The sequence below is a fragment of the Camelus dromedarius genome, chromosome 13 (assembly GCF_036321535.1).
Source record: "Camelus dromedarius isolate mCamDro1 chromosome 13, mCamDro1.pat, whole genome shotgun sequence".
Lineage (NCBI taxonomy): Eukaryota > Metazoa > Chordata > Mammalia > Artiodactyla > Camelidae > Camelus > Camelus dromedarius.
Window position 1 is genome coordinate 1,783,210 of NC_087448.1, and position 20,262 is coordinate 1,803,471.

Here is a 20,262-nt window from a genome sequence, read left to right on the forward strand (position 1 = left end):
TAATTGCACACCTGGGGAGGTAGCTGTTTGCTGTGCTGTTCACTTGTGCTGTGACGTGGCCTCGTCTGGTCTCCGTGCCCCACAGTGTATGTAGTGCGTGTCACAGTGAGGCGTGGTGTGCCACTCTGACATTGAGGCCTTAAGTTAGAGGTAAGTTATTTTTGTTTTAAGTATTCTTCACTTTTTTATCTTTGTATAGTTTTGGGGTTTGCAAAGAGGCAGAGTCAGCTAGTCACTCTTCAAAGCTGGGGAAAAAATCTCCCTTTCCTTTAGGGGAAAAATTAAGATATATTAACCCTAATTGTATCAGAAGACATACTAATAGCTTGGTAGGAATATTTAGCAAACGTACATGGAAAGGGAAATTCAGAGATGATGGTGAAAAGTAATCACACTGAAATTATGTGCTCAGGTGAGATGTACGGAATATAAATACAAAGTTGGGCCCTTTGGCTTAAAAAAACTTAAGCATACAAGCCTAGCCTGAGGAACCCTGCGTGGCTAGGTTTTGCTGGCTTTAACCTGATGTGTCACTTCACCCTCTGCCCGGCGCTGTGCCTCTTTAATGCCCTGGGGTTTACCCAAGCAGAAACAGCTTTTCCCTGTAGAACCGGTAGCGACCTTAAGCCACTGCAAAAGCTTGTGCCTGTGTGACTTCTATAGACGTGAATGTATGGACTTAAAAGTAATCCTTTTTCTCAAAATCATAATTTTTATAGGTTATGGGCCTAATAATTTCAAGAAGTGTTATAGAAGAAGCGTACATAACATGAAGGTGTGTCTAAACTTCAGAGAATGGTCCTTGTGTTGTTCAGGGCCTGGTTCACCTCTTGGAGAGGAGTTGTGAGCTTCACAGTTTTGTGCCCTCGTGGGAGAATTGGACGAGTGTCCGTGTCATGTTAGTTCATAGGATAAATCTTAAATTCTATTTAGTATTTTTTTTAAAGGATGTCACTTAACATTTTAAGAAGACTCAAATATACCAAAGAGTTTTAAACCAGTCTCCTCAGGTTTGAAGGTCATTGAATTGGCTAATTATCTCATTGCTGAAGTATCCGGAAGAGCCTTTCCAAGGATTCCTGAAACTTAAGTTTCCTAGACCTGTTACTACACCTGTACATTCAGTTTGAAGAATCATGCAGGTTTGGGGGGGGGGTTTATTTTCCTTTTCCATGCATCTTGGTTATCTGGTTAGAGATTCGTGTTTTGCACGTGAACCTCACCGTGCAGCTTTCCCAAACGCCTGGGTCCTAGCGCTCAGCTGGAGGAGGTCCACTGAGGAGAAGATGAGGTCGGAGCCGCAGGCGATGACTATGCACACCTGAGGCTGAGCGCTGCCCCGGTGCACGGGGAGAGGGGCTCCCACCCCTGGGGGGGTCTCCGCTGGACAGCCCGTGCACCTGCCTTCTGGGGGGGGGGGGGGATATCTCCTCTTGTTCTGCCATGACATACTGGGAATGGGTATTGGGCAGGAATTCTCAGTTAGTAAAACAAGGGTTTTCTCCCCAACTGCCTGAATTTTCTAAATGAAATAATTGTTGGCTTCAGTAGCTTTGTAGTTATTTTCATTCTTTGACCATTTGTTTCTTGTTTTTGGTATGCAGTTCAGGATATGTTGCTTAAGTTCATTTTCATTTCATTTCTGGCATGTTTTGATTTGCTATTTAAGTGTGAGCTTAAGGTTTACTCATTCTGAATTAACTCATTTTGTAGGTAAGTTTTTAGTTCTCATGCCAGAGTTTAAAAAGTTTTTTTCCCCTTATGTAACATATGCATATAAAACACTCTTGAATAACTTCATATGTAAAAGTATTTAGAAGAGTTAAAATAATTTTTTTTTTGGTGGTTTAAGTTTGGCCTTTTTTAAAATAGGTGCCTGGAGTAATATCTTGGCTACATAAATGCATAGCTTGGATCTTACCAGTCAACTTGGTGTATTCTGTCTTCCTAGAATTTAAGAATTACACACAGTGATGTTTTTCATGTGGAATATATAGTCACAAAAGCAGATACTTCCAGAAATTTTTCTGGCTAAGACAACTCTTAAAGACGGATGTGTCCTATAAAATTGAGTCTTTTTTTTAACTTTGGAATCATGAGAGTGTGAAAGTTACCTACTCTTCTCCATATAGAGTAGTATCTCCACTTAAACTTTTTTCCAAACTCTTTTAAGGTAATTGAAGTGATTCTTCCCTTGGAAACCATATTGATGTAAAAACTTAGGCAGTGATAATTTGTGCGGCTTGAATAGAAACTCTCCTACAGGCGTTCATTCTTTAAAATGTCTTTTATGCCGTCATTCGTGCCAGTGTCAAAATGCACTCTGATCAGAACACAGATCTCTGGAGAGTGAGAGAAAACCCAAGGTTGTTCGGGCAGTTGATGCTGATGAAAAGTATTTTAGGGTAATGTTCTTCCCAGTATGGGATTTTGTTCCTTTAGGCTGGTACAAGGAAGTGTCAGTATATAACCAGGTTTGGGTTGTGTTTTTATTTTTTCCTCCCCATTTACCAGCCACATGCTCAGGGTGGAGTGACAGGTGGCCCTCGCAACTTCAGCTGCAGCTGCTCAGTAAAGTTTGGGTTAGGTTCATTAGTGTCCTGCCTAATCTTCAGGGGTAACAATACAGTCGTTCACAAATGTATTCCTTGGAGATCTGTCTGAATTAGCAATGACCCCAGGGTAGAACAGAATGCCAGCCCCATCCACAAGAGAAACTTCATCTTGTCTTTAATCCGTGCTTGTTTTGGGTGCAGCTCCAGCATCCTGAGTGGGGAGGGGCTGACCCAGTCACTGACAGTTTTGCTTTGGGGAGCAGTAGCCGTCGGTAGGAGGCTGTGGTGCCACCAGGTCTCGGGCACTCGTTGACTTCAGTTCCGTTTTAATCAGGTCAGATGTGCTCGTGACCTTAGCATCTCATGTATCATGAGTTCAGTGTTCAATATAAAAACACTTTAGGAAAGATACATATGACTGAGCTTAAAATTAGCAGTAAGAAGTTTCCCAGCACCCTTGCCCGGGATGAATTTCATACAAAGACTCCTCTTTTGTTAATTATTTGTGTTGGTCAGGCTTAAAAGAGACTAGGCGAAAGGACAGAGGGGCGACTGAACAAGCCTGTTAAGTGGTGTGTTACCTGATGACTTAAAACTTCGGATTAGAGAAGTCGGATGTGTCACGTCTGCCACTCCTCCTGGTTCAGTTCCACGTGTTCCTTGTACCAAAGACCTCAGCTTTGCTATGTCCTTTGTGTTCTCAAACTTGCAGTGAATGGCTGTGTTGGCTTATAAAATTTTGATCAGAGTGAGAGAACATTGCTAATTGTGTTCCAGTAACAAATGGCGGTTTGTCTTCATCCCTAAAGACCCAGCATTTTGTAAATGTAATCTGAATGAATTACACTTAAGAACCAGGTGACTTTCTGTCTTAGTCCTGAGCTTGGCAGACCTCACGGGCCTCACCCGTCCCTTTGCGCAGTGTAGCGGCGAAGACAGGAGTCAGGCCTCGGTCCTCGCACGCTTTGTTCCAGGCTCTGTCTCACATGTGCCTTCCTTTCTGTGTTCCTTTAGCAAAATCTCCTTAGTGTTTCCACAGTTGTCACTGCTGCTCTATCCTTGGCATCTTGCCTAACTTCTGCCCTCTTGAATTCCCTCACCCCCTGGTCTGTAGTTGGGGACATGGCAAGAGTCCCACGAAAGGTCACTGCAGTAGAACCACCTTCTTACTGGCCACGGGTACTGTTTCGATTTTAACAGGACCTCTCCTTCAGAAGGTAGTCACCTGGGTAAAATGCACTCTGTAGTGGAACAGAACGGTTCCGATTTCTAACAGAGGGTGAGCCACCAAGGAAACACTCTTGGCTCTGTCCATGGGGAACAGGGCTTCCCCAGTGGTCAGAGATGCTGGTTCTGTGGGAAGGCCAAAGGGGCCCCAGGCCACTGCCTCCTGTCAGCCCTTGGGACATCCCACGCTGGCACCTTAAAGAGGCATAGCGGAAGACAGGTCACTAGTTTCTCGTGACCCCAAGCTTCACTTGGGCCCGCTGCGTGGAGGTGCTCGGCGGTGCTGGCACGGTGGTGGTGGTCTCCTGTGTGGGCTGTGTCCAGGGAGGGACACCCTGTTGGCTCACAAAGCGCCTGCATCCCACAGTGCAGGACTGTGTAGGTGGGTTCTGCCTGTCAGAGAATTCTCTGCCTTCAGAGTTAAAATAAGCCTGGTTAGACATGTTTCATCAGCCCTAGATGTCTTTGTAGGCGTGCCTGGCCGTCAGAACCGTGTTCTGTGTGCATGGTCTGCGTCTCCGTGTGAGTGGAGTGCCAGTTGTAGGGCAGGGGCACATCTTCCTGAGCTGGCGTAGCCAGTACCAGAATAAGCTTCCTTGATGACGTGTTTCTGTGTTGCTGCAGACCCCGGTCTTTTAAAAGCTAAGGGAAGCTTTCCCTACATTTTAAAGCTGCTTGATCTCACTGAGAATTGGCTCTAGAGGTTTTATTCACCTCTCAAGCATTAGATGAAAATTTAGATGCAGACTTCTGCGTTGTCCAGCACCTCCCCAAATGGAGCAGGTTTCCTGGCTCTGAGGTCAAGGATGGGGGCATCTTGGGCGGTGATCACACCGGGTTGTGACTCCACCTCTCGGGGGGTAGTTATTTTGAACCAGTCCTAGGTGATTTTCTGTCATAAATAGCTCTGTCCAACATGTACTGGAGTCTTGTCTAGTCACATACCTGCTTTGGCAAAGTAAAAGGTAAGGCATTTTTTACAAATGGTCAGTTATTTCTCCTTTTAACTGGAATAGGAAGATGGGAAGGGAAAGTGCTTCTTTTCTAAAACAGAATCGAAACTGATAATTTTGGAAGAAAATGCTTTTTTCTGAAATGTCTACAAGCCACCTTTCTGAGCTGCAGCGTGGACTATTTACTTACTACTTCTGCAGTGGCAGCAGGCATGTGGGAGGAGTCAAGCCCAGATCAACGGCCTTAAAATTCTAGAGGCCACCTTTAATTTTGTGGTTTATAATGCAATTTTAAAAAGTTAGTAATTGCACCCTCCACGCCCCCATCCAAATACTCGAGCCTGTCCGATTTCCGGGTGCTGGAAGTAAGTACATGAAGGCATCGGAGTACAAGTAAAATACGTCACCCAGGGTTCTGGGCAGCTGGGGCTCAGCCAAGTGGCTGAGTGTCCTGGCAGGTACTTTGTGGAAACAACGTGCTGCAAAGATTGCTTGTCTTCAAAGAAAGTAATTCTAGGCTGTCTGCATTAGCACATTCCTCCCACATTAGAGAGTTTCTTTACTAAAACCTGGAAGCCTTTGGTCTGTTTGATTTTCATCCTGCTCTGCTGGTGAGAAGCTGTCTGTGTTAACAAAAGGCACATCCAAGGGGAAGTCTCAGAGTGGAGGCCCGAGCACAGCACGTGGGTCTCTAGTTAAGGGTCAGTTTTTGCTTTGAGATGGCGTTGTGCCTGGCTCTTTTCTATGCAGTTTTATTTGGAGTGTCCCCAAGTCCCTTTGCCACCAGCTCTTCCAGCCCCCTAGTGGCAGGTCTGCCCTCAGGTTGTGCTTCAGTGACAGCCAGTCTTCCTGAGATGGTGTCTCGCTTGCCTTCACAGTCGGCCTGCTTGCCGAGTGCGCTGCTCTGGCTGCACGCGGGCTCCATTCACTGACGGAGCACCGCTCGGCACGGGGCTCTTCAAGCTAAGACACAGGTGCCCTGCTTTTCTGAGGTGGTGTTTTGAGGGGAGATGGGGGGTCCTCTTGTCTTCATCTGTCAGGTTTTCTTTTTAAAACCTGCTTTTTGGAGACTTGAAATTGCAGCTGTAGCCTAGTTGTCACTTTCACTGGCACCTGAATTCCAAGACAAAACCAAGTATCAGAGTGTAGACACGTAAACCTACTGCCTTGTACCCCAGGCAAGGCCGTCCCTTCTTTTGTAGGAGGACGTCGTGGCTTTGGCCCAATGGCCTGCAGCAGTTCTCAGTTAACTGCCAGGCTTGGCTTATCAGGCGTTGGAGAGTGCAGGCCCCTCGTCTCCGCGGTGACTGGCTGGGAGCTGAAGGTTGTGAGAGTTTTGTCGACTGCTACCTGGAACGTCCGTCCCCAACCCTGTCCCCCCGTTTTTTAAGATGTCTTGTTCACCACTGATTTCTTGAAAGTACCTTGTTTCACAGTGAAGATGGAGCCTTGCCTGCCACTGACTTGGGGTCTGTGGAGGATTAAGAAAATCTTTGCAAAAGACTGAAGTCCTTGGTTTGATGCCTCTGGTTTTAAAGCGCCTCTTTTTTAGAATTCTTTTGGCCTCATACCTGCAAATTTCTGTTTTTTCTCAAATACACAAGTCACACTTTCTGTTTCTCCCACATTCTAATCACTGAGAATTTGTTTTTCTCATTTATTTATACTAGTTTTCATTGAAAACAGTCTGAACAGTTTAGGGAATGCTCTAGAACGGGTACGCTCATTCCTGTATTGAAAATGACTCGTGTGCCTCTAAAATTAGAAGTAACTGAAGCTGTGAAGTTCAAGTCTCTGTTTTTAGATGTTCATTTGAAAGAAATAGCACTGAAGATTGTTACTTGTACGTGTCCTCTGACCTAGACATAACTCCAGATGTTCATACGCGTAAAGAACCAGAATGTGTGCAGAGGTGCGTTTACAGGGATGTTAGTGATGGTGTTCACGATGGGAAAGGGAACGCCTCCCTGGTGGGCAGCAGCGGGGAGCTGGGTGGTGGGTAATCCAAGCACGTGTGGATTGTTATTTGTTATTCTACTTAAAGATTGCTTTGAATTCAAGTGATGGGAAGCGTTCATGCCGTGGTAAATGAGTAAAAGCAAGGTGCAAAAGTGATTTTTTCCAGTCCTTTTGTGAAAATGCATGCTTATTAGACTTGAGAGCAAAGTCTGGCTGCCCCCGGAGTGAGGAGTGAGGTTCCCAGGGGCTTGCTGGAGGTGTTTCCTGCACAGAGTGTGATGCCTGGAGGAAGAGTTGCCACGTGTGCGCATCAGCTTTTCTCCAAGATGTGCAGAGTGGTGGTTCCATAAGGAAGGTGCGTGCATAGCTTCAGCTCTACAAGCCTTGGAGCCAAGACTTAACGCACGTTTCCAGTTGTGCTTCATCATGGTGCACGGGGCCAGAGACGCACTTGGGCAGTACCGACACGCCTGTCTTGATCTTGGCTTTTACCTTATTTTCTGTTTCTGAAATAAGTGAATTGTTTGTTTTTCTTTTAATTTGAGGTTCGTTTTGATGATTTTTACGTTGTTCAGGAAATGTTTCTTTATGGAAAACAGTTGGAAGAATGGGGGCATGACGCAGAGGGCCGTGCATTTTAAGAAGTACTTAGAAATGCCTCTTGAGTTATGTAACTGCTTTGTGTTGTCCAGGTAACAACCTTAAATGAGAATTTATACCAACAAGTAAATCTAGAGTAGATAATCTGAAATTTTATGACTTCATCAAAACTGCGCATTTCAGGAATTTTTTTATTGTGGGAAAGTCAGTTTCTGGGTAGGGCACTAAGCTCATTAATAATCCATAGGTTATTCAGTTGTTTGATGGTTGTGGAGCTTTCAGTGCTCTGACAACAAGGAATAAGAAGCATTTGCCTTAAAGTCCTCTGCTTAGGTGCAGGGAACCTAAAATTGCCTTTGTTTTCTGCAGCTCAAAGATCGGACGACTCCATGCCAGTTGTGAACGGCGAGGCAGAAGACGATGCTGACAAGATGCTCGTCGATAGAGAGTTTGCTGTTGTAACAGGTGGGAGTGGACAGTTTCCCGTTAGCCGCAGCAACGGTCCAATGGTCGAAGACACCACACGGCAGGAGGGTGGTTCTGTTGGACCAAAAGAAATAGAAATCTATACGGTCTCAGCAATGCAGACCCCCTGTCGTTGCAAGAACCAGTATGCATGTTATTTCTAACATGAGCGGCTCTCAGTTTTTGCACTTTGTCCAGCGTTTTAAAGAATGTTATGCTATGATTTGCATATGTTGGACAAGTTTATAGACACAGGGAAAAGTGTTTTCGGTGCATTTTATGGATGTGAAAAACAATAAGTGCAATGTTCCTATTTTGATTTGACACTTTTGCTTAATGTGCCTTGTGTAATTTTATGAGGTTGCGCATTTTTCATTTTCTGACATAAGACGTTGGGCGAATATCCTGAACAAACATCTGTTGCTCGTCATTTCCGAGCGACGGACAGCAGGAGGCCAGCCGGCCGTAAGCACTGGGGGCCAGGTGGCGTGGTTTTGGCTCGTGACCAGTCAGGCCGCTCAGTGCGTTGGCTGCTCTGGTTTGTGTGGCCTTCACACTAAGGCTGCTGAAGTGCTGAGCACTGAGTCTCACGAAACACGTCTTACCGGCTGGGGGGAGTTCAGCACATTAGAACAGTTGATAGTCATTTTCAGTTTTTAAAAGGCAAAGGCTCCATTTCTTTTAGTATTTAAAGATTTATTCATTTAGTTAATGCTTTTTTGCCCACCATTCTTTTGTTTAGATGACCGTGGAAACACTTCAGCCATTCTCTTTATGTGTTAATATATTTGGAAATAGATAGTAGGTTTTTTTTTAAGTTTTATTATTACGTCTGTATGCTAAATTCTTCACTGGGAATAAAAGTACGTATTTTGTTTCCCAGACATACGTGAAAAAAATCATTTTTGTTCACTAAAATGAAAAGAAAATGTGTACATCTTTCTAGAAGCTACAGAATTGTTATGGGTGGAGTCACCATTTTGCCAAAAAATGAAACGAACTGGGTAGATTTTCCAAGGGAAATTCTGATTGGTTACTACATTCAGAGACTTTGGCCAAAGATTAAAAAACTCAAACTCAGTTTTTGTTTTTTTTTTCAAGTGGCATTGCTACATGCTTTTAAAATAGCAGAAGTAATCACTCCCTAATCTTCAAACATTAATTCCCTGGGTTTTCAGGTTGAACTTAATGCCACACTTGAACCTAAAGCTGAAAAGGCCACCCTTTATTTAAGCTCAGCTCACCCATGTAACAGGTGCCAAATAACCATTCCCCGTATTTTCCATTGTTTACAACACTCTCTGACCGAATAAACAAAGAGTATGAAGTCGCTGGAGATTGCTCGCAGGAGATGGGTGAGTGGGCGGGGCGGGAGAGTCCTGGAAGGCAGAGGAGGGCAGAGGGCGCAGTGGAGGCGCCGTGTGTGAGCCCGTCTCCGGGACGTCCGCTGGTTCCCTGCTCAGTTTTACTGGGTGTCCCATGATGACGTGGGGTCAAAACCAACCTTGATTTTGAGATCGCATAATGGAACTAATCTACTTTAACCGGACACCAGAGGAAAACTGTGCGCACACACAGTGGACATTAAACGAAGAAAGGTTTAGTTAACTCGGATTCCCAAGACCCAGTCGCCTTAACGTAGAATTGTCTTTGCTGGTGGTGTTCTGAGTGTCTTAGTAACTGCCAAGGCCGCCATCCTGCTCACGAGTCTCATCGCCCAGGAAAAGGTGTTTATTTTTTAAATATATATATATATATATAAATGTTTCCTGAGAACAAATTGTTTTATTTTTTCTTTTATTTCATGTTTAGTTCTTGAAACTCTTGTTCTCTAGCCTTGAGTTTAAATAGAAAAGCTGTCATTTAATTTGAAAAGTAAGAATCCATAATCCTCTGAAGAATTTACTACAGCTGTTAAACTATGATTGTCACTTAAATTGCCAGAACATTGGTGATTAATGGAATGTTTAGAAGATGTTTTGTTCATTGAACAAGCGTGATTTTTTGTTAGCAGGAAGATTTGCAGGACTCCCAGAAACCTGTGTGAGTGCAAATGAGAGGTGTAGAGGTGGCGGGACGGAGCGTGAGCCCTTCGCGGGAGTCCCGTGGCTGGGGTGTGTTAGGGTCATGGGACAGACATACACGTGTCCTCATCCTGGAGATCACAGTCAGTGCTTCTGTGTTTAACATCATACCTCACTTCACTAGTGCAGAGCAAGGGGGTAAAATTAACACTCTCAAGCAAGGCAGCGTTTAGATCACTCTTTGCACTGTTTTATGAATTCCTGTGGACACGAGTATTCCTAAGTTTCTACACAGAAAAATGCCTTGTAACTGCCTGTTCCCACGTGCCCAAGCGTTCTGACTGACTTTTTTTTCCCGTGAGACTGCCTCTTCTTAGCAGGTGTCTGTACATGCAGATTAAACTGTCAACATTTTTCCAACGTAAGTGGTTTTTTAAAGTGGACCCTTGGATATCATAGTCACTAACCGCTGAACTCAGAAGAAACTCCTCAGAACTGTGCTGTCGGCCCAAGACTGTGCGCGGGATCAGTAGGGTCCGCGGTTCTCCCTGCACTGGCCGCGCTGCTCGCGGCCAGGGCGCCCCGCGGCCCTCTGCGGCGCTGCAGGAAGAGCGCCCCTCCTCTTCGGCGGGCGCGCCCCTGGCCGGGCTGAGGCCTCGGAGAAGCATCCCGCGAGGCAGGAGCCGCCTCGGTTCACGTGCTTCACGGACAGCTTTTCTTTCTTTCCTTTTTTTTTTCATTTCTTAAATGAAGTTTCTGTTTTATTTTAACCCTCTGTGGGAAGCCTTACGTTCGGTTCTGCTGGACTTTTTCAGGGGTGGTGGTTTTAAAAATTGCTCTTCAGAAGCAGTCTTAAGCTGAGAACAGTTTTGATGGCTTTTCAGCACTGCTGGTATTTTCCGTGCAGTGTGTTTGTCAGCTGAAGTTTTCTTTTTGTTGTTTGGCTCCCCAACGTAATGAAAATGATAAATGTCTCGCTCTTATGAGGCAGACGCTACTGTTGTGTTTTATTTTTAAACCTACCTATGCGCCATTTTTGTACCTTGCAGGAAGAACTGGTTTGTTTAAAGAAAAGGAACTAAATAAATCCTTTAAAATTGTAGCAGCAATGAAGCGTTTTATAGTCTCTCCTCCCCTCTGGTTCTGAATTTTGGTGACAGGTGTATTTCTTAATGCAGATATGAAAAACAGTAGCTCCGTATCGAATACAGTGACTAATGGATGTGTCGTCAATGGACATTTGGACTTCCCCTGCTCGACACAGCTCAGTGGGATGGAAAGCAGGAATGACCAGTGCTTAACAGGACCTAACGGAATTGGCAGTGGGTTAGTTCCAGGACCGCCATTTCCGCGTAGCGGGGGCTCCCCCGGTGTCAGTGGGGCGGAGGAGCCAGAGAAGATGGTGAGCGCCAGCGCCGAGATGTGCGGGTCCCTGCACCTGAACGGGAGTCCGAGCAGCTGCGTGGCCAGCAGACCTTCCTGGGTGGAAGACATAGGGGAGAATCTGCACTACGGACACTACCACGGCTTTGGGGACACTGCCGAGAGCATCCCCGAGCTGAGCAGCGTCACGGAGCACTCCCGCTCCGTGGAGGTGGAGGAGGGGTATGCCAGCGCCGTGCTGGGCGCCGCGCACCTGTACCACGGCTCCTAGGCCGCGCCGGCCGCCGCGAGGGGCGCCCCCGCCCGGCTGCTTCTGTACCTGCGCCTTCGGGCGGAGCGAGCTCTCGCGTGGCTGCCCCCCTCCCCCCCCCCCCCCGTGAGGCCTCGTGGGAGGGGCGGCGCTGCGTCGGGGCGCGGGGGTCCTTCCGCGGGGTAGTGGGCCTCTTTCAGGACGCACTTTCGGAATTTAATTCTTCTGCTGTCAGTCTCAACATTTCCTTTCGAACACTGTCACCGTAAGTTGTCATTTTTCCTTTTGTCAACTTAAGTTGTATCTCATCAGGATAAATTGGAGGCAGTATATGAGGTGCTTGGTAATTGACCCAAACTTGGCACAGCGGCATCGTTTTGGTAAGCTTGCTTTTACTCTTCCCTGTGGAGTTTTGACAGAGGACAGAGATTTCCCCATGCAAGGTACAGCTTTACAAAGATTTCTTGCAGTGATTTGTATGGAGAAAAGAACGTTTGTCTTTTTCCAAGTCTTTTCATTGAAACTTGGCTGCTGGCCGTGTGGTGACGGTCTCACCTGTAGACGCAGTGTTCGGGGGCGTGAGTGGCCCCTTCCCCACGGGGCGGCTGCTGCGCTGGATTTCACTGGCAGCGCGCAGCCGGGGACTGACTGCTGGCGGAGGCGTTCTTGCTCCACAGGTCCTGCTTGGTCTCTAGGGCCTTTACCGCAGGGAGCGGCTGCCTCTATGGGCCGTGGACGTTGCTCTTTGCAGGGACTGTCAGGTCAACACATTTAACTGACTCTTTTGACTCGTGTTTTCTTCCTTCCTTGTTTTTGTTTTCTGGGGGTTTTCTGCTTTTAAATATATACCACTCTGTATATCCAGTTAACTGAGAGAATTTTGGGTCTCTCGTAATAAAACCGCAGTAAGTTTGTGGTTTTATAGCAGTTAGCTTCTGTTTAGGCAACTAGTGGTCACACTGCGCAGATAGTGCCGTGGGTTTCTACTTTTCTGATTTTTGTAATAAAAATTGGTGACAATAGAGAAAATGTCAAGTGAACAAACCAATGTTTTACGAGTGCTACTAACATTTTGTTTTTAAACTGTTCTTTACAAATTGAATAAAAACTCTCACACTTGGTTTGTGCCTGCGTCTGCTTCGTCTCCTGGGCGTGTGGGGGGGCCAGGGGAGAAGTTTACTCTTTCCTTTCAGGGGCCTTTGCAGGTAGTTGTGGTGGCTGTACACACCGGCAGAATGCTACAGTGGTAGTTTTGTAAAGGTTTGTTGCCGTGTTGAATCGGAACCCATATGGATGAATTTCTCATACTCAAGTTACGTTAAACCTGTTCATATTGTACTTTAAATGGACCTCTAATCCACGCATGATTTTATAGCGTCATGCCTTAGCTAGTTGGAAACTAGGCTATAACTGAGTCTGCAGATCTGCCAGATGTTGAAACACTTCATTTAATAGTAAAACGCTCATTAATACCACTAACAGTCTCATAAAAGTCAAAAGCCAGAAGCTGTCAAGTACGTGGTGGTGGATATAAGTTTTGCAAATTACCATTTTTGTCGGAAAGCTCCAATTTTATCATTAGCCACAGATACTGTCAGTTGTTTTCCTTGAAGTGGTGAGCTCACTTAATTTTTTTTAGGTCGTGTCTGCCGGAGACCCAAGCTTTAATAACCAAAGTTTGTCAATCATTCTTTCAAATAAAGATGATGTTTCCGGAAAGAAAGCAGCTGGTTACACTGTGACACAACCCGCCAGACGAGTGCTTTTCTTGGAGACAACTACTGTGCTTCGTATGTGACAAATCCTTTACAAACGTGCTTTCCATTTCATCACACGGGACATGTACTTGGTGGTTGAAGTGAAATAAATTATTTCTACTGCATCCAGGACATTCTCAAGTGAAACTGGCCTTTTTAAACTATCCTTTCCGTCCCCTCCCCAGGCCTTGGACAGAGCCTCTCTTCTCCCCAGGAAGGTCACCAGGCCCTTTGAGGAAGGAGACACTCCCGCCAGGAAGGGATGCTGGTGACCGTGGAGTCACCTCCAGGGCACTGTCCTGCTGGTGGGTCTCGCTCACTTGTCTCTTTCTTCCAAAAGACCCCGCTTTCCTAGACTGTTTGGTCTGAGCTGGATCCCTAGTTGTGGGAGGAGTATGTGCTGAGCCCCAGGAAGGGGAGAAGGCGGTGATCCCCCCTTAGTTCCTGCATAAATGACGAAGCGGTTTATCCCTGCAGGGGTGTGGTCTCTGTGTTTGGTGTCTCTCCCTAAGACAGAACCGCAGAAGAAAGATCACTGCATCATAGTTTATGACTGTCTCCAGGGCTCTTGGTACGCATGGCCAGCTTGGTCTCGGAGAGGAAGACAGTGCTTAAATTCCGGCACACTCAGTTTTTTAAAAAATGCTCATGTCGGGGCAGGGGTCGGGAGTGGTGTTGGGAGGTAATTTTGGCTGTGATGATAAGCAAGGCGAGTTGGGTGCTTGTAGGTTCTGTACGAGAGTGACAACTAACTCTTCCTTTCTCAGACCCCATCGCAGAGTATCTCACAGGTACCTGGTTGGCTGGTGTTCGTTGCTGAAAATTAAGTGACAGGGGTCCTGGGCATGTTGCAAATATTTAAGTCTTAAAAGGAGGCTGAGAGTGCCTCATTCCTCCCCAGACACAGTAAGGGTTCACCTATCTGATGAAAAAAAATATATGGCCAAGTCATGGAAGAAACCTCTTTTAAAAAGAAGCTGAAAAGTGGTGCAGAGAGAAGGGGAACGAGATGACAGAAGGATTAACATTTCACAGAAAGTCTGGGACCAGATAGAGCCAAGAGTAATGTGCGTCCAGGATTACAGAGTCAAGGATGGGACCCTCTGTGGGGTGCCACCCTCATGACTAATGATTGAAGCTCCCAGAAAGCCTTAGGGGAAACAGCGGTCCCTCTGATTTACCCCAAATGCCCACCACGTCCAGTCTGCCTTTAATTTCATCACTTTATTCAAATTACTTCCCTTATGAATCCTAGAAGCCAGCGTTAAACTGGCTCCTTGACTGAGTGTGGGTTTTTAAAGTTGGGATGGTGGCGTTGAGAGTATAGCAGCTGCTTTTGAAACCGGAAAGGGAGTAGTTCACCTTGCGAGGGGCAGCAATGGAAGAGAAGATCGAGATACACTGAAAAAGAACAGAAAGTGCAGTTCAGGCTGAGCCCTCGGATTTGCTGAAGTCACCTGTGCAGTCGCACAGGAAGCCATCACCTACGCCCTCCTGCCCTGCTTTTAATTTCTGAATGTAAAGCACAAAATCTTTTCTCTGAAGCTTACTTACAGAAAGTGACAGGATGTGTTTCTACCAAAATCAAGAGTTCACCCTTGACGTGATAAGACAACTCAGTGTTTGTGATGAATGAAGATGTGCAGGTTTTAGAAAGAAAACGAGGGGCGGGTAAAGCTCCGCAGCAGAGCACACGCTCAGCGCTCACTGGCTCCAGGCCCGTCCCCAGCTCCCAGCACCTCCACGCATTGGGCCACTGCGGACGCCCACTTACCAGGCTCCATTAAAACAACAACAGCAGCATTGTAAATGCTTGATGAATTACTCGTAAAAAATACATTAAAAAAAAAAAAAAAAGGACGGAACAACGTTCTCCAGTGCCTGCCAGTTTTGGTCTTCATGTGGAGCCAGGTAGGTGGGTGGCTGCAGTGGCAACAGGGCTTCCAGAATCAGTTTCTTAAAGCCTCAGTACTTTTTTATGGGACAAAACATTTTCACCTGAATTTAAACAAGGGCTTGACTGTAATTTTAAGCCAGTCAGTAAAGGAGCTCTCAGTTACAGTGTTTTTATAAACTCTACCCCCCACCTACGTTACTTTTTCTGTGACTCGAGTGCGCCGTCCAGTTTTCTGCTGCACGGCCTTTTTTATTGAAGTACGTAAGCTTTTGTACAGCATCGGTCCTTTCACGCACATCACACATTTTGACCTTTCTATCACTTGCTTTTTAACTTTGTTCTCATGTCTTTAAACTATAAAAGATCTCTGTCAAATCTGGCCCCTTTGGTGGTTTCTGGGTTTAATTTCTTTTATAAAATTACTTTCCCAGCCACAGGAGTTCAAAAATATTCTGCTACATATTCTTTGACTTCTTGCATAAGTTTGCCTCATATCCGGTTGTCTTGCTGACTTCTAGTGTGGTATTTTTCCGGTTAAGGCTTTCACATTTTGTAGTCATACCTTATACCATACATGAAAATTAGCTCAAAATGAATTAAAGGCTTAAGTGTAAGATCTGAAACCATGAAACTACAAGAAAACATGGGGAAAAGCTTTTTGACATTGATCTCAACAGTGATTTCTCAGATATGACTCTAAAGGCACAGGCAGCAAAAGCGAAAACAGACACGTGGCGCAGTGTCTGACTCAGACACACACGGCTGGGGAGTAACCAGCCAGCGAAGGGGCGTCTGTGGGCTGGGAGAGAATACGGCAGACCACACATCTCATAAGGGGTTAACTTCCAAAATACGTAAGGAACCCCTGCAGCTCAACAACAGAAAACAACCTGATTTTAAAATGGGCAAAAGACCTGAACAGACTTTTCTCCAACGAAGACATACTAACGGTCAATAGGTCCATGAAAAGATGCTCAGTTTTTTCTTTTTTTTGCTAGTCATCAGGGAAATGCAAATCAAACCCACAGTAAGGTACTGACTCACACTGTTAGGTTGCGTGTTTTTGTTTTTATTTTAAGTGTTGGCAAAGTCATGAAGAGATTGGAAGCCTTGTACTCTGTTGGTGGAATGTAAAATGGTGCAGCTGCTGTGGAAACAGCGTAGAGATTCCTCAGAGACGTACAGGTAGGGCTACCATATGACCCAGCAGTCTCGCTTCTGGGTATGTGTTCAAAAGATTTAAAGTAAGGATCTTGAAGCCCTGTCTGCACCCCATGCTCAGTGCAGCACTAATTGCAATAGCCCAAATGTGCATCAGCGAACGACTGGATAAGGAAAATGCAGCCCGTACATGAAGTGGGAGATTATTCAGACTCTTCCGAAAAAAAGAAGTCCCAGCATTGGTGACGACGTGGGTGCGCTGGAGGATGTCGCGCTAAGTGAGGTCAGTCTGTCAGGACGAGAACTGCGCGTTCCTCGTCTGCGTCTGCGAGGCATCTCACATAGACGCACGCAAGCGGACGGTAGACTGGAGGGGGAGGGGCGGGGCGGGGGCGGGGCTCCGGGAATGACGCCACCGCTGGCGGGGGGCGTGGCCCCGGAGGTCGGCTGGTGTAACGCCGCGCCCGCAGTTAGCGGAGAGCTGCCGTGCGCTGGAAAGCCCGCGAGTCTGTGCGTACGTCCAAGTTCGCCAAATCGTGAACATTGACGTGTGCAGGCTTTTCTGTACCAATTATACCTCAATAAAAGAACAAAGTTAATTTCTAGCCAAGTTTTTTAAAATGAAACTAATGATAATTTGTTTTTTCTTTGGCTTATTTGTGCACTCAGTTTCCTCGCTCGTTGCTTTGAGTGAAATGTCCGCGGCCGTGTTCCGTAAAGGAGCATGTCCACGTGGGCTTCCGCCTCTGCGGCCCTCAGGGTTCCGTCGTCGGCACCGCGCCTGTTGCCGGGTCCCGGGAGATACTTCCGTTACAGTCTTTGAGTTCTACTGCCGTGTGCACCGCGTGTGACGGGGAGGCCCGACTTCGTCAGATGCACGTGGCCGTGTGGTGAGGGGTGAAATCGCACGGCTGTTCCTGCTCTAGCGCGTGGGGTGGGGTGAGTGGTGCGCGGGCTCCCGGGGAGGAAGCCGCCCCGCGTCCTGGGGTGGACACCTCTGATCGCGGCGCGTGTCCCTAACACAGCCTCGCGGGGTTCGCGGCGTGCCTGCCTCTGTGTCGCGAGGAAGGAACGTCTCGGCTGCGGGGGGAGCTTCGCTGGGTTGTTTGTGAAGATTCTGTGAAATGACCAGCGCTCTGTTCTTCTCTGTTCTGGAACAGTTTGTGTAAGGGGGGATTACATGTTCCCGGATCTCTGGTAAAATCACTTGGAAAATCATCTGGCTTTGGCTGCGTTCCACCTTTTTTTGGTGGCGGTCTTTGCTTTTCACAGGGTTGTGTGGCTGGTTGTGTGGCCGTCAACTCAGGCTCACTCTCACTCGGTGGGTGAATTTTTCCACAGAGTCATTAATTTCATCCACATTTTCAAATTGACTCACAAAAAGCCGGCAATTGTTTATACAGTCCTTTCCATCCCCCGCGCCTCTGCCGTTGCCCCTCTGCTCTTGCTCCTAAATTTGACTCTATGTTTTCCCTCTCGGTTGCCCTGCGAGTCAGGCTTGCCAAGAGCTTGGTTTTCCTAAGTGCGTTTTTTAAATAACCAGCTTTTGGTATTTTTATTAGTTCAGGGGCTTTTTTCTGCACTTGATTCATTCTGCCACCTAATTTTCTCCTTCTTACTCTCTTGTTCATTCTTTTTCTGGTTTCTTCTTTTTTTCTTGAATTACAGTTGATTTATAACACGGCGTTGGTTTCTGGTGTACAACACAGTGGCCCCGTTCTATGTACACATCTTCTTCAGATTCCTTCCCATCGCGCCTTGTCGTGAGGCGCCGAGCGCCGCTCCCTTGCTGTGCGGTCAGACCTTGTTTATGACTGACAGCGAACGCTCAGCTCGTTTATTTCAAACTTTCCTGCTCAACAGTAAAATTATGGGCAAAGCTATAAAATTTTCTTTGCTTATGACTTTAACTTCATCTTAAAGGTTTTTAGATGAAATGTACTCATTTTATTGATTTCTGTATAGCGAGTCACTTACAGGGTAATCTGCCTTTCGATCTGGGAATTATTTTTAAAGTGCTTTCAAATTTTCAAGTCGATGAGTGTTTGGGTTCTTGTTACTCATCTCCAGGTTAGTGGGTCTGTAAGAAGTCTGCTTTTCACAATTTACGAAAACCTCCTTTGATATCAAGGAACAGGGAAATTTCTGTTTTCATAAGAAGAGGCTGTCACACACACGCAGACACTCACCTGTTGATTCTTTTGTGAATGCTGAGCGTCTGTTTGCTTCCATCTTGGCTGGGGTGTGGCGGATTCCCCCTGGCCCTCTGGTCTTTGGCCTGGTGTGCGTGGTTCAGTGTGCTGCCTGTTTGCCTTTATGGGTGGGCTGTTCTTTTTTAACTTTGCAGCAAACCCCTCTGCCTAGTTGGTGCGTAGATGCGGCGTCCCTCCAGCCCCATCCCCCTTCTCTGCCCTGGGGGTGGCCACCGTGGACGCCAGTGGGCCACAGCGGGTGGAGGAGGCCCTGCCCTGACCGCCCCAGCTGCTTCCTTTGGGTTTGCCTCAGGTCGCCTCCTCTCAGAGACCCCTTCACTGACTCACTCTCTCTCTCTCTCCCTCCGCGTCTCGGGTCCCAGTAACCTGCCCTCCCCCACCCTTTCAGAACTTGGAGAAAGAAGGGTCCTGTGGTTGGCAGCCACCGAGTGTCCCCCGTAGTGCCCAGGCCCTTGCCCCACCTTGGTAAACAGCCCTGTCCCTAAGCCCTCCTCCAGCTGTCCAGGTTGGGGAGCCACCCGTGCCCTGTCCTCTCCCCTTTGGTCCTCGGGTTCCACTGTCCCGCCCGTCTGTTCTCCTGCATCTGCCTGCTCTGTTGCTTCTTCACTGCTTTTCCGACTGTCTCACAAAAATGACATAGTTCAGTGTCATTCTGTTTTCTTTTTACTCTAAACTGAGTGCCGGGGAGGAGGTACAGGTGCCCCTGGGGTGACGTGCAGCGTCCTGACCAGGGTGAGGGTTTCACAGGTGTGCTCACTGGTGACTTGCTCAGACCACACAGCAGTGGTCCGTTCGCGGTGCGTGTGCCGTGACTCAGCGAACATGCGGACGCGGAGCCGAGTGTGCAGCTGTCCTGTGATGCTGACAGCCCCCAGACAGCAGCAAGGAGTCCTTCTTGGGTCCGGCGGGGGCCTGTTGTTGCCTCGGTGTGAGGACAGGGAGCCGCTCGCTCCTCAGTGATGGTACAAGCGGCAGCTGAGAAATGTGTTCACTTTGTCACTTAGTGGAGGAGCACATGGGCCCTCAGCCCCCGCTGGGGCGAAGGCTGGGGCGAGGCTGGGGAACCCGGGCTCTCCTGCCAGGGCCCGGCCCGGCGTCCCCTGCCCACATGCGCCTGGGCGGCCCAGCGGAGCAGAGCATCAAGGTGCCTCATCAGACCAGCAGGGTCTGTCCAGCACAGCCGAGGGGCCGTGAGATGATGGGGCGCCGGGAGGGTCCGAAGCAGGGGCAGTGCCTCTGAGGAAGTGTCCTGAAGGAGGGGTGGACTTGTTGGCCTGGGAGACCCCGTGGGCGTGAATCCAAGGGTGCAGGACACCGCCTGGTGGGGAGGGAGTACCCCTGGTTTGTCTCGAAGGGGGGGGCCACCCCCTGCACTTAGAAGTCCTTTCTTCTGAAGCAGGTGGGAAGCAGCAGAACTTCATCTCCCTGGGCTGCAGGCCCTCCCCTTCTCTTAATGGAGAAGCGGGGCACCCAAGCCACCATGTGTTGGGGGCACCCCCACTGGCTCCCCTTTCCTTCTCTGCCAACAGCCCACCCCTCAGCAAGCTGGCGGGGAAGGACGGAGGCAGGGTAGCAGGTCCGGCCGACGTCTTCCCGGACCCCCTACCCCCGTCTATGAGCCCCACTTGCCAGCCTGGGGTTCCGAGTTCTGGCTGCCCACGCAGCGCCCTCCCTGGCTTCAGCCCCGAGCATCTGTCTGCTTTCTAGGAGGCTGTCAAACCCAGTCATCCTCCTGTTCCCTGTCCGGGCAGCAACAGCCTCATACACTGGCTCCCAAAACTGGAGGAACGCCCTTGACCTCCCTCCCCCTCGCCTCCG

The 20,262-nt window shown here is 47.8% G+C and overlaps 1 protein-coding gene across 2 annotated transcripts in view; it reads left to right on the plus strand.

Moving 5' to 3' along the window:
• Positions 1 to 12,537, plus strand: part of ANKRD10 (ankyrin repeat domain 10) — a 31,238-nt gene extending 18,701 nt beyond the window's left edge. For both annotated transcript variants that reach the window (XM_031466327.2, XM_031466328.2), the window contains exons 5-6: positions 7,664 to 7,759; positions 10,962 to 12,537. In XM_031466327.2, the coding sequence (XP_031322187.2) occupies positions 7,664 to 7,759; positions 10,962 to 11,437 (572 nt within the window). In that variant the 3' untranslated portion in view covers positions 11,438 to 12,537. The remainder of the gene's footprint in view (positions 1 to 7,663; positions 7,760 to 10,961) is intronic.
• Positions 12,538 to 20,262: the final 7,725 nt, after the last annotated feature.